The sequence below is a fragment of the Galleria mellonella genome, unplaced genomic scaffold (assembly GCF_026898425.1).
Source record: "Galleria mellonella isolate WM207_F2 unplaced genomic scaffold, CSIRO_AGI_GalMel_v1 utg213, whole genome shotgun sequence".
Classification (NCBI taxonomy): domain Eukaryota; kingdom Metazoa; phylum Arthropoda; class Insecta; order Lepidoptera; family Pyralidae; genus Galleria; species Galleria mellonella.
The window spans coordinates 5,701,771-5,715,954 of NW_026442039.1; the positions used below are offsets into that span (position 1 = coordinate 5,701,771).

The following is a 14,184-nucleotide window of genomic DNA, read 5'->3' on the forward strand; positions in this document are numbered from 1 at the left end:
CTGATGCGGCAGTCCAAACTGTCTTCAATAACCAATAATGACTCATTCCTTATTTAAACATTTAGTAGTGTAGATGAATCATCAAACTCCAATTGATTAAACCAGATTCCTCAGACAAAATACAAACAAATCGTTATCAAAAGCGAGTCCATCTGTTGGAATGAGATATTCGAAGTTGCTATCTCATTCTATCTCATAGACTTTCTAGCGATTTTAATTCCATTGATGAATTCGTTTGCTGCTTGTTTAGAGTCAAGTTTATATACATTCGATACTACTATCCTCCGCTCGATCGATCCTATCTTTTTGGATGGAAAAAAAAGGAAGATTAAATAATGGCTTGAGTCTTAATATATACAGATTATTTACAGGGAAGAAGTTAATATTCCAGATGAATTTAACATTTACAAACAGTGAGAATTTAGGGTGACGCACTGAAACTCCGGTTTTAAGAAATATAATAAACAAGAAATAACAAAATAAAAATAAAGTACGAAGGATGGAAAGTGTGACAGAGATATTGAAAGCAGAGTAAAAGCATGAAACAGTGTTAACAAAGCACTGCTCTCGATTATGTCAAGAAAAAATGTATCGAACAAAGCTCACATTACCATAATTCAAGGAGTACTGACACCAACACTCATGTATGGAAGCTAATCGTGGGTATGGCAAAAGAAGCATGAAAGTAAAATAAATGCTGTAGAGATGAGAGCTTCGGGAAGTATGTGTGGTATAACATTAAAAGATAGAGTAAGAAACAATGTGATTAGAGAGAAGTGCGAACTGAAAGGCAATGTAGTGACAAAAATCGAAAAAGGAATGTCGCGTTGGTTTGGCCATTTGGAGAGAATGGATGAAAGAAAAATTATGAAAGAGATTTATCGAGTAAGAATGAATGAATATGTCGCTAGGGCGCGCCCTAGATATATGTATGTTGACCAAATCAAATCAAGCACGTCGCCTACGTGCTAAAGAAGAGCCTAATTTTTTTTCATTTTATTTTATTATCAATAAAAATACAAGTTACAGAATTTATGTTACATTAGCATTCAGAAACCACGTAGGTTTATATTAATTAAAAGTACCTGTAACCGGCGAGCATGTATAAAAAGATTAATGAATGTGGAAGAAGTGAAAGAGGTTTGTTTTAATCGAAGCATTTGACGTTTCATTATTTCTGCCTACCCTAATGGAAGACAGGCGTAACAAATATGTATAAACAAGAAATTATTAATTAGCAACTTAATAAATAATTGTAATATTGACCGTTTACGAAGGACTAAAGGGAAATCTGAGTTGATTATACATAATTTATATTTTACGTGGACCGTATTTTTTATCTATGACTTTCTTTGTGATGTTGGTGAAACTGTTTTATAACAACAATATGTCAAAATAAATTGAACATAGTGAAATGAGTCCCTGCCGGATTTTTAGATTTGGAACAGAACTAGCTGAACCATCAGCGTTAAAATAATCTGTAATATTTGTAGAAATCCTTTAAGTTAACAGTTTATAATTAATTATATTTAGTTTGTTGCGGTTGTTTTTATTTAATACTAATATTATTTCTGTTTTGTTGGTTTTGTGAGAAAAATTCGAAATCCCAAATATTGTATCTAGTGTATAGAGGACATTCGCTGGGCGTAAAAAGAAAATGGCGTGTGCTACTCTTAAAAGAAATTTAGATTGGGAGTCCATGGCTCAATTGCCTGCTAAAAGGCGAAGATGTGCACCATATGCTGCAACTTCAAATACAAGTCCAGGTCTGAAAATGACTGAAAGTAGACCTTCAACATTTGGCGAGTCCGTTAGTGCACCTGCGAAATTGACCCCAGGTTTGTTTATATACATATTACCTATCTCAATAGTCAAATCGTCTTAAATACGGGTATTGACTTTTAGGATAAGTAATTTGTCTGTAAAGATAATTGAAATCACTGTATGTATAGTAATCAGCTGTATTATCTATCGCCATTGTTTCTTTATTACATGCATAATTTTATCATGCCAGAGCGAGATAGTTGATGGGCGCAGGCCGTTGAGTGGATTTTTCCTTGCTGTTTTATTTTTCTTTTAATACAAATGGCGTTGAATTCCGACTTGATCTTTTTTAATATGGTGAATATTGCTGAAATACGTGAATGGGAGGGGAGAATTGACGCTGCAACCCACGGTTTCTGCCTATTTGGCAATACGACAGTGGTGTCAAATGATTGTTCACTCAGCTGAAAAAACTAGCAAAAAATGTCATTTCAAAGATAGTGTAGGTTTTTCACGCCTACCATAGTCGTACAATGAATGGGTATAATGAGATATGCATTATTTTGAAATTTTAATTAAGTAGATAATCTCGCTTTTATACTTGACATATTTAGTAAACATTTTAATTTTAACTATTCATTTACTGTATAAAAAAGTCATGTTAAGATTGTTTAATATATGTGTTTAGTACGAAAAGTGATTATATGTAAATTATATATCTAATAATTGAACTATGAGAACAAATAACATAACACAATGTGTAGAGAAATGTTTGGAAATTTGCCCCCTTATAAAAATAACCTATTTTTGTTATCAATAAGCTATTTTGTCTTTTTTTTTTGCAATAAATTTTAAATTTACATAAAATTTAAATAATTATAAAAAAAAAAACAATGCTTAGAGAAATGTAAATATACATCCCATTTATTAAAAAAAAACTCAATTTACTAAATAATTTGTTTTTGCTTTTATTTGCTTTTTGCTATATTCTTATTTTATAATAATGTTATAAAAAATATCAACATTTAAAATTGGTTTTTAGGATTTTCTTTTTATGAATATTGTAATGTAGAACATCTTTTTAAGTAACCTTTTCTTAAATAACTACTTTCTGAATTTCTTACTTGACTTACTGGGTAAACAATATTGGCTGATCTTTGTAGTGATGTTAATTGTCTGTGCTCAAATAAAACAAGACATCAAAAAAATCTCAGAATTTTTAGAATTCTTGTAAAAATTAGTTACTTTTAAATTATATATAAGTCTGTCTTTATATTGTGAAGGAAAAATAAAGGAACAAAATTTTACAGTCTAGTAGGTTTTATTTAAAAATTGGTATATCTTTTATCAGACTCTGTTAAGAGAATATAATTAAAAAAAAGATTTACTAAAAATTAAAAAATGAACAAGACCTAAATAGTTCCATGTAAGCAAAGATAGAGGAAAAAAGGAAGCTTCCAATAATAATTACATAATCATTTAACACAAAAACTTCATAATAATTTGTTCAAGTTGTTTTCAATTATTACACTGAAAAGATACAATATTATCATACCTACTTGTACAACAATTAGTCCATTACCCTAAGGTTGTCTTCATAAGATTGATCTCAGCAATAAGACCGCCTTACTGTACTTATACAACTGTATCGTTACATTTATCAATTGTTTTGCTTATTCCCTATATTGTATAATGCAAATAAAGTATACTCATTTATTCAAAAGAAATGCCAGGAATCATCATATTATATTAATGAATTCTAATTAATAATATATATTATTTTGGCTAGGCACATTGTGAATGATATTCTTGGCTTGTTTTTCTCAAGATAATAGTGTATAAAATGAACTTATGACTCATATGAAATATTTTTTTGTATTATTATTATATATAAATGCTGTTTGTTATGGCTCTGCTTTTGTTTGACAGTACATAAAGCATATGTTAGGATATAGCTTGGAGAACACACTTATAAAGTATACTTCATTAATTTGTGGTCCCTTTCATCTATGTAATTAAATACATTGTTTCTTTAAAATAAAGTGTTATTGTCTTCATCAATATAGGTTTGACATATCGTCGTTGTCATAGAATACTGACGGATCTTTATATATAGTCTTCATCAGATCCGTCAGTATTTTACGACTATGACCATATGTCAAGGTAAAGATGGTATTCAATATAAATTAAAAATGTTATTACTAAATATTATTATATTTAGTAATATATATAAAAAGTATGTATTATACTATAAATTTTGTCAAGTCATCTCATCTCAACTGACTGTTGCAGCATATTTATTCTGAAAAATTATGGCAATTAGGTGTATTTTAAAATTTTTAATTCTTCATAAAATAATTCTTGTAAATTGAAAATTCATAATAATATTATTGGAAAGAATGAAGAAAGACAGTAAAATATTTATTTGATGCATACCAATAACAGAAACATAAACAATTATGATGTTAAATAAAAAGAAAATACATAAATAAACATGTTTAGGTATATATATGACTAAAATGATGGTAGTACTGAGTAGACATTAATATTCATTGATAATAATCATCATTTGATATTTTGCATTGTGATGATCTATGTATGTAACCTAATGTGGTTCTATGTAGTTATATATATGTACATTCATTTATTGAATAGATAGATGATAATTTATTAATGTCAAATATGTATGTATAAGCACATATATGGAGATGGATAGAGTCTATATAGAGTATAGCTGATTGGCTTGGAAATTTGATTTTCTAGCTGAAATATCTTAAATTTTGTTTTAAACAAGGCAATAGATTTCGAGTTTCTAATCAGAGGTAAAAAATTATCCCAACACGTTATAGCAGCAATAGGGAAAGCTACCACAAAATGCAGCCATACCATACTACAGAATTAACATGCATTTTTTTTTTACAACACATTTTGATTATTTCCATGAACTGTAAAATTATTATTGTTTTCAACTAACCAAGTAAATACAATTTTTTTTAACTGTCAAATTACAAAACAAAAATTGCAGTTGCTAGGTAAACCATCTGTGGTGGTCTGGTATTCATAGATTGCATGTTTTTACCAACAAGTTCAGAACCCAGTAGGATTAATAATGTGATTGGCATTTCCCAGAACGTATGGCACAAGAGATATGCGACGAAATCAAGCGGTTGCAGCGCCGCAGGCAGCTGCGGCTCGCCAGTGGCGCCGCTGCTTCTTGTTCGTCATCCAGCGGCAGCGAGGGCGACTGCTCGCCTCCTCACCACTCCACGCACAACTCACAGAAGGTTCACAATCGCGCTCTGTTCACATTTAAACAGGTATGTGTATAATATGTATATATTTTTGTATGTATTTTTTTTCCAAGGAAAAGTGTCTTATAAAATCAGGTTACACAGCTGGGGTAGCAATGAGGCGGTGATAGGTAAGGGTGAAGTCAAGTCAGCTGGTTGATGGTGACAATATCATAAAAAATCAGCAACAATGGTTATTAGGTGGTACAGAAGCTTAAATTGGTAGGCAGTTTCCATGAATTACTTCATTTTATTTATCAGTAATGGCACCTTGATGTGCAATGAGAAGTCTTAATTGAATACATTAACATATTAAAATCTATATACATAAGAGATAAATGTTTAAGTATTTAATTATTTATCATTCTACAATGAATTAACCTTACTCTATTTCACTGGATATTAAAATTTTTATGTCAGTAGCTTGAAAATTAATTAAATTAATATTTTCAACTAACTAAAAATACTAGTAGCTTATAATTTTTACTATATTTTATTTACATACATACATATCTGTCACGCCTGTCTCCCATTAGGTATGCAGAGACAATGGAATGCTGAATGCTTCAATTCAAACGAACCTTTCCGTTCTTCTACACTCATCCATCTTTTCATACTCGTTGGCTGGTTATACGTATTTTTAATTTGACCCTTCTTCGACATGTCGTCTATTTGGTTGACATATATCCGTCTAGAGTGGTCCCTACCGACATTTCTATTCATTCTAGCTCGATAAATCCTTTTAGTAATTCTTCTGTAATATCCATGGATTCTGAGGTGACTAATATAAATTGAAAAGCTTTTTTTCTTTGTCTTATTTTTTCTTTTGCAAATATTTTAATAAATTTGGCCCTTTAGGGCTCAACCAGTCTCAAAATATTTATAATATGTGTACTGTTTGGGATAGAGACTGGCATAGGTTACTTTTTATTCTAGTCGATTAATTTATTCAATACTATATATTTTTAACCATAATGCACAGGTGCGTATGATCTGCGAGAGGATGTTGCGCGAACAGGAGGCGGCTCTACGGGCAGAGTATGAGTCTGCACTTAGCACCAAGCTCGCCGAGCAGTACGACGCCTTCGTGCGGTTCAATCTTGATCAGGTACATCACATACCATATACATGCAATGTTAATGACAAAATGCTAATAATAATATCTCTTAATTGCTATAAATCATACAGCTTTTAAATTGTGAATTCCCTGACTTCAAAACTAGATAAAACCTGTTTCAGAAGTGTCTTCTTTAATGAACAGATAAATTGTCATACATAACAAAGAAAAACTATAACTATAAAATAACTTATAGAAATGATATAAATTTGAAAATGAACAATTAACAAATTTAAAAGTATTTAGAATTTAAAACATAATTTAAGGGAAACAGGTTGATTGATAATAAATTGCCCACATACTATTTTTGATTGAATTTTAATGGGCCAATCAATAAATCCAATACGATTGCAGTGTAAATGATAATGCAACTGTGGAAATTAAAAGGCTCATTTGAACGAGCATAGAATACAGCAAAAGTGTCATACACGATTTATTTTATATATTTTAATTACTTACAACTTATTCAGATTTAGATTATTTCAAGAATTGTACAAGTCATTTGCTCTGGCAATGTTTCTGAAATATTGTCAGAGCAAATGACTTGTACAAACTTTCTTTGTGCAAATTTCTCATATTATTTAATATGATGATTTTTTTTTTTCTTTCATTTATGTCCCTAACAAATGCATGTACATGCACAAACAAATAAAACTTCAATATTATGTATTGAAGTTGTGAATACATTATTTCCATACTTATTGCAATTATGTCAATCTGTAGTTCTAGCTTTAGAAGAAGCTTAAACTAGTGATCTTAAATATTTTTTCCACGCTTTTCCATGCATTTCTAAATTAATATTACAATTTTTTTTTGGTGTTTGTTAAGTCAGTAAACACTTGACGGATTTTAAAAATTCTGTCACCTATATAAAGATACATTATCAGTAAGTAATTGTGAAGACAAAGCAGGTGGCTAGTTAATCTATATCAGTATTTTTCAATCTTTTTCATGGCGCGACCCCCTTAGTATGTAATGATATCTTGCGAACCTGTATGTATTTTATTATAGTATTTATATTCCTATTTAGGTATCTATTAAATAAAAAAATAATGCATATTGAAGTATCTAAAACAAACATCGATTACGAAACTTGTTTTTTCACTGCTTTTTCACGCCTCAAGTGGTCTCGACTCGCACTTTGAAAAACACTGATCTGTGTTAATTAATATGAGTAATATGTTTACAGGTGCAGCGCCGGCCTCCTCCCTCGACGTGTATGCCCCACGGAATGGATGCGGAACATCATATGCATCAGGATCTCGTCCCAAGCTGTCAGTATACATTTTATCATTGTTCAGTAAATATACCCAGAACAAAGATCTTACATAAAAAATTGCTATAATATTATATGTATGTGATTAACATATCACAGTATGGGCATGTGGCCTCCCCTTCCTTCCTATGGGTTTCGTAAAAGGCGACTATGGGAACATAATGGTCAAAGGATGGAACAGCAACATCCCTCATAAAAAATCACCAAAGCCTAACTGCGGTTGTCAACATGCCTGCCAACCATAGCAACTGCTGGCAAAACACTCCAAGGGGAGGCATATGTTCAGCAGTTAACACTTAAAGGCTGGTATGATGATGATGCCTTAAGCTAGAAACACTGTTTTGTGTGTCTACATTGTCACAAACATGTTTTCATACTAGACGTTTACACCACACCAATAACCGCCAACAAAATAGTCAATTTTAAAGATATTATTTAAACACAACAGAAATGGATGGTTTACAATTATACAAAAACCAGAATTGAAAACTTTGAAAATTATTAAAATGCCATCTTAATGCCTTTCGATTCTTTAAGACACTCATACTAAAGCATAGTGTGTCACTACCTTTGACTGCTTGCTTATCATAAAAACCTCATTAATTTAAAATCCGTTTTGACAACTTGTCAATTGGAATGGTGGCAGAAAACATTTAACAAATCTAATATGTTCTTTTCCAATCTTACATTGGAATGCCCTATCGTTTCATTAAAGTCATGAGTATATTTTTACATAAACATTCCTAAAGATCTTTGTACATAAAAACACAAAGTAATTCATCTTGTAATATGGTTTTTACAATTTCACAATATTATTACAGAATTGATATAAATCTTGTAACAATTGTTTGAACAGAATTTACTAGATACTAAAATAATTTCTTATCAAAACAAACAAGTTTTGTCTAAGTACAAATATATAGGTATTGTAGTAAGAATATTTACACGTGGTTACATTTTTACATAGTTTCTGGTTATTGAGAAGGTGATACTATTTTAATCTTTACTTATTCATCATGAATAACATCTTTGGAACCAAGCCAACTTTGTTAGCACAGATGTAAACATTTTGACTGTAATTATTGTTCAATAGCTAGAATTAAATTTAAATTGTTACATTTCAGATCTGTCCTAATAATAAAGAAGACGGCAGTGCGGTCTATACTGCAAAATATATCAAGACAAACATATTTTGGTATATGTGAATAATTATATGCGGGAATAGAGTAACCTATTGAATCACATGTGATTGATTGCTTGTGGAATTTATCTATGAATAATATTGTTGAGTCGGTACAGACTAGTCTCGGTATGAAAAGTGTATGCAGTATTATGAACTATAGTTCCCTAATTTTCGTAACCTGTTTTTGTTCCTGATTCTATGAACGCCCATAAAAATAGCCTTGGATCATTTTCACAATATTGTAATAGTTAAATTCCACGGTTTTGTTCATGCCACACATAAAAGAATTTAGCTTTTAATGCTTTAGATAAGGTTCGCTGGATAATTGTGTTCATAGACTGAGGATCGACAGTGGGAGTGAACGGAGTGATGTAATGGCTGAAACTCGTAACCTAGGGCTTAGCCATAATTCATAATGAAACGGGTTTGTCAAAAAAATATTATGTGTTACACATAAACAAATATTGGAGCCAAGTGTCTACTTGTATTTTGTATATTTTCTAAAATTATAAAATTAACACAAATGATAAAATCACGCAGAGTGCCTGTTAGAATTGTCGTCAAGGATCATTTGCTAAATAATTAGCCATAATTTTGACTTTTATTTTATATTTAGTACTGTCGAATTATAGTTGTAGTTCATATTATATCATGCTACTATATTATTTCTTGTCTATGAATGGTGTGCAAGTCGATTAAACGTACACATAATTTCTTATGACAAGACGGCCTCATGTATCAGACAGTTTGGAACTCGTCTCACTTATACTATTTACTCATATTTATACGATCTTTAATGATATAAATTACTGAATTTTCCTGAAAATTACTCATTTACTGATACATACATGGCTTTAGAAGAATATAAACTAGCTTTATTTACATTTTTAAGTTATTTTTTTCTCAATAATGTACTTGACTACTGATGCTATCAGTAAAGATGATGGAGACTTGCGCTCGTGTGTGCATTATTGGGACATTGTTTTATATTAATTGTTAGTGTAACTTTTTATTGAATACAAAGGGATATAATTTGTTACCAAGCATTATTCAATAAAAAATAGGATAGTTCTTTTTTATTGTATTATCAGCTCACTATTAGTAGGTTATTGGCGTTTAAGAACTGAAAATAAATTAGCTAAACACCCATTTGATTTTTTTATTTATATATATTCCCTTTAATATAACAATGGCATCAATTGTTGATACGATTGCAGGACAAATCGTCGGGGGTACAAAGTTGAAAAAAAAATCAATTTTCATATACTTTAGAATAATTGTATTCTAAAAGTATTTGGAAACAGAAGTGTTACCTGTTGTTTTAGTTTGCTTTAAAAATTCTAAAAAAAATTATTTACCTTAGATAAATAATTGTAATGATCAACAAATAATACCTGGAGGAAAGGGATTGTTAGCAATAGAGTTTGACAGCCTCATTGCTAGCAATATGCCCTATTAGATCAACCTTCACGTGGTTCACCCTGGAAAACGTCTTGAACAATTCTGTTTGAATTCGTCACGATGGGCTAACTGACCTGCTTCATCCTCACCTATCATCCTTTACTGGTACCCCGCCGGTATATACCGGTAGCGCAGGCGGGGTTACCATTCTATTATCATCTATTGAAAAAAAAGACGACTTTTCATCTTAAATTTAGACATGACTCGATCTGAAATAAAAAATTATCTATAACCAAAGATAGTCTATAACATGCAGTACAGAGTAGGTAAGAATAGACATATTTATATTGATCAGACAAGAGTGCGTTGACATTGACTGACATATGTACGTATTTATTGTATAGGCTATATTAATTATAGCTGTGGTTGTTTTAGTGGACGAATAGAAAATATTTTTATGCTTTTTGACTTTCCAAAAATGAGTTTCGATACTTCGAACAATTCCAGTAACAAAGAAGAGAGAAAATATTACCATGATCGCAATAAACCGGATGACTTGCAAATATCAAGGACGGACATGAATATGTTAATAATGAATTATTTAGTTACAGGTATGTAACATTACGAGCATGCAATATGTTTACTTAAAATCAATAACGCATTGTGGCGTTCTATAAAAGACAGAAAATTCTGTAATAGTTTGTATGCATAGTATAGATACAAACATACATATAACACAGATATTTGTAAAGATTGACATTGCACATTACTTACTATTATAAATGTGAAACTTTCACATGTAAGTATTTAGGTGTTTTATTTGTGTGAAAAGATACATTTCTTGCTACTTGCAACAAGCATTTAGCAACTTTTTATTTGGAGGGTTAGCAAAATAGCTGGTAAATTGGAAAATGGTAACCATAACCATACACAAACAATAGATTAACTATCACATAGTAATCATCCTCATTTTTAAATTACATATTTTAAATATTATAGTAACTGTTGTTTCTTGTTCATTCTTGACTGAATAACATTCCAAACTTGACAATGGGGTTATAGAAATTAACATTTTATAAGTGTTTGCAATCAAAAGTATATATTTAAATATAGATTATTTCTATTTATCCACTGTAATGTATTTATGTTGCTGTTAAGAACAAAGTAGTATTCCACCTGATGGAAGATGGAAACTATAATCTATAGATATAAACAGCACCATAAGTTTCACATAATGTACTTTGTCATATTATATCTATTTTAGATTAAAATGAAAAAGGCATACCACTAAAAGTAAAAATGAACAAACATCTAAACATCTTCAGAATTAACAAGCTGTATCCTACAGCTTTGTCCCCATATAAACTGTTGATTTAAAATATATATTAAATGTTTATTAAATTTTTTTGAAATCCATTCAGTCTTTATTATATATCCCTGGTGTTACAGACATTCATGCGCTATGGTAACCTTGTTTACTATCAAACGAGTCATTTTTGTGTTATGCATAAACATATGACTTATATAAGAAAAAATATAAGTAGAAAGTGGATAAGTTTATAAGATAATTTTTTTTGTGTAACTTAAAATGGCAAACAAGCTAACGGCCCACTTGATGGAAAGTGGTAATCATTGCCTATATACATAAGCAGTACCATGGACATAACAGAGTATACTGTTTCACCCATGATACCCTCCATGCATTGCCATTCCTGAGGACTCAGGTGTTATTTTGTTGTCAGGTGTCAGGTGTTCTGTACCCTGTAAATTAAATATCTAAAATCTATTTCTATTTAGAATATGTCATTTAACCTAATTTTTTTTTAATCTTTTTATTTTTAATCTTTTAATCTTTTACAGAGGGCTTCAAAGAAGCAGCCCTAAAGTTTCAGCAAGAGGCAGGCTTACAAGAACCTGCACTGTGTAGTTCCCTTGACGAGCGCATAATGATTCGTGAGGCTGTGCAGAGTGGCCGTATACCTGATGCTATTGCAATGGTTAATGCTCTCCATCCAGAGTTGTTGGATACAGATCGATACTTGTATTTCCACTTACAGGTACCTTTTTGATTATGAACTGGCTATTATATGTGGCTGCTCAGTGCAATGTCATTTTTTAGTCACATTAGTTTTAAGAATTTTTTCTTAGTACTCATTTAGAATATTGGAGAAAATGTTATACAAAACTTCCTGTTCCTAGTTTTTGTTTATGGCTGTACTTGCTTTTTTAACCAACTTAAAAAAGAAAGAGGCTCTTAATTTGATTTTTTTTTTGTTTGTTACCTCACAATTCTATCAGTTATAAACCAATTTCGAAAATTCTTTTCTTATCTGAAAGGTTTATATACTCAAAATTGGTACTGTCCTTTAATTTTTAAGTCAAAATAATTGGTTTTACTACAATTGATATCAGTTTTTTATGGAACACAAAATCAGGAATATTTTGTTATTTTTTTGCACTTACAGATATAAAAACCTTAAACATGATAAAATATATTAAGATCTTTGTAATAGTCATACAATACCATTCCAGTTTATTATGAAAAGCTTATCTATTTTCAGTAATTTATCTGAATGTCTACTATATACTATTAAGTAAATATATATTATTATTAGAAATAAATAATAAGATTTTCCCTTGCCTCTTCATTATTTCTAAAATAATGTATTTTTTTACAGCAACTTCAACTTTTAGAACTTATCCGAGCAGGAAGAGCTGAGGAAGCGTTGGCCTTTGCAAGTGCAACCCTGGCTGAAGCCGGCGCAAATGATAACAATGCACTAACAGAACTAGAAAGGTCACTGGCACTCCTCGCATTTCCTGATCCTCATGCATCACCTTTTGCCGATTTACTGCTACCTTCACACAGTCAGAAGGTACCATTCGACTTCTTACAAACTTTTACTTAATTGTAATAATAGTTTGCATGATTTATATACTACTGGCAATGATTAATAAATTATTAAAATCTACAAGGGAGACTTTGTACAAAAGTCGATTGCTTGGGTACCTCTGTCCCATTTGTGTTTCAACCATGAAGCAGCTGTATTTGCATGACTGTGTTTCGGTTTGAAGGGTGGGATATGGCGTGAATTTACTGGGTACAGAGGAATAACATCTGAGTCCTCAGGAATAGCAACGCATAGAGGTATTATGGGCGAAACAGTATACTCTGTTATGTCCATGATATTGCTCATGTCTATAGGCGACGGTTATTAGGGGGTTTGTCAATAGTTGCCACACTTGGCAGCTGTGTTAGCAACTGCAGTTAGACCTTATTAATAATATTCATATTATATTACTTTATTATTTAATAGTTTGTTTTTATTTTCTGTGACATTTAGACTATATTTCTTCTTTAAAATATTTATTATACAAATTTTACTATATTTGTTTATACTTTCAGATTGCAAGTGAACTTAATGCGGCAATACTGAAAATGGAGAATCAGGAATATACCAACCCTAAGCTCTGCAGCCTTCTAAGAATGATACTTTGGTCCCAGAGTGAACTTGACAAGCACAACATCAAATACCCGAAAATGACTGACCTAGCAAATGCTACTATAGAACAACCAAAATAATTTATATTGTAGAGATTAATGGATAGATGTGATACCTCATGTTCAGGACCTGTATCCTTATAGCAAAAGCTCGAAAATATTCCTGTAACAATATTGATGATTTTGCTATAAGAATATCCTGTTTAGTTTCGAAAACTAGTAATTTATTATAAACAATTGTAACATTAAAGAGATTGTCGAGACAAAACTATGAATAATTCAATCTTAGATCACTATGAGACTTACTTAGCCTAGTCTAGATTTACTCAGTTATCTTTTACATTATCAACCAATATAATTAAAAGTTGAAATAAATTACATAGTCTAAGTAACTAAATTCTATATTATGTGACTCAGCCAAACAGATTTCCTTGGTTGAAAGGCGCAAATGTGAAAAAACAACTATTAAAAGTGATGTTGTTGGGTTCACTATTGTTTACATTATTTAATATGGTTGCTTCATTCAAATTAAATAGCAAAAGTGAACTATGTAATATCACCAGAATGCAATGATGATTCTGCTCTACTTTCACATGTTTCAAGTTTTAAATATTTAAATACTGTTTCTGGACAAGATAACTATTTTTTAAA

General features: G+C 30.7%; 2 protein-coding genes across 2 annotated transcripts; both read left to right on the forward strand.

Annotated features, from left to right (window-relative positions):
* The first annotated feature begins 1,394 nt into the window (after positions 1-1,394).
* Positions 1,395-9,779, forward strand: LOC113511479 (akirin-like). The gene is made up of 5 exons (XM_026895102.3): positions 1,395-1,838; positions 4,894-5,081; positions 6,037-6,162; positions 7,361-7,445; positions 8,572-9,779. The coding sequence occupies exons 1-5, from the start codon at positions 1,658-1,660 to the stop codon at positions 8,580-8,582; spliced, it is 591 nt and encodes a 196-aa protein (XP_026750903.1). The 5' UTR covers positions 1,395-1,657; the 3' UTR covers positions 8,583-9,779.
* A 613-nt stretch (positions 9,780-10,392) lies between these two features.
* Positions 10,393-14,055, forward strand: LOC113511477 (glucose-induced degradation protein 8 homolog). The gene is made up of 4 exons (XM_052894435.1): positions 10,393-10,642; positions 11,892-12,088; positions 12,710-12,907; positions 13,438-14,055. Exons 1-4 carry the CDS (start codon positions 10,489-10,491, stop codon positions 13,612-13,614), a joined length of 726 nt encoding a protein of 241 aa, XP_052750395.1. The 5' UTR covers positions 10,393-10,488; the 3' UTR covers positions 13,615-14,055.
* Positions 14,056-14,184: the final 129 nt, after the last annotated feature.

Coding starts and splice junctions, on each gene's coding strand:
- LOC113511479 (XM_026895102.3), top strand. CDS start 1,658: ATGGCGTGTGCTACTCTTAAAAGAAATTTAGATTGGGAGTCCATGGCT. Junction 1,839..4,893: donor ACCTGCGAAATTGACCCCAG/GTTTGTTTATAT, acceptor GGCATTTCCCAG/AACGTATGGCACAAGAGATA. Junction 6,163..7,360: donor TGCGGTTCAATCTTGATCAG/GTACATCACATA, acceptor ATATGTTTACAG/GTGCAGCGCCGGCCTCCTCC.
- LOC113511477 (XM_052894435.1), top strand. CDS start 10,489: ATGCTTTTTGACTTTCCAAAAATGAGTTTCGATACTTCGAACAATTCC. Junction 12,089..12,709: donor ACTTGTATTTCCACTTACAG/GTACCTTTTTGA, acceptor ATTTTTTTACAG/CAACTTCAACTTTTAGAACT. Junction 12,908..13,437: donor TACCTTCACACAGTCAGAAG/GTACCATTCGAC, acceptor TTATACTTTCAG/ATTGCAAGTGAACTTAATGC.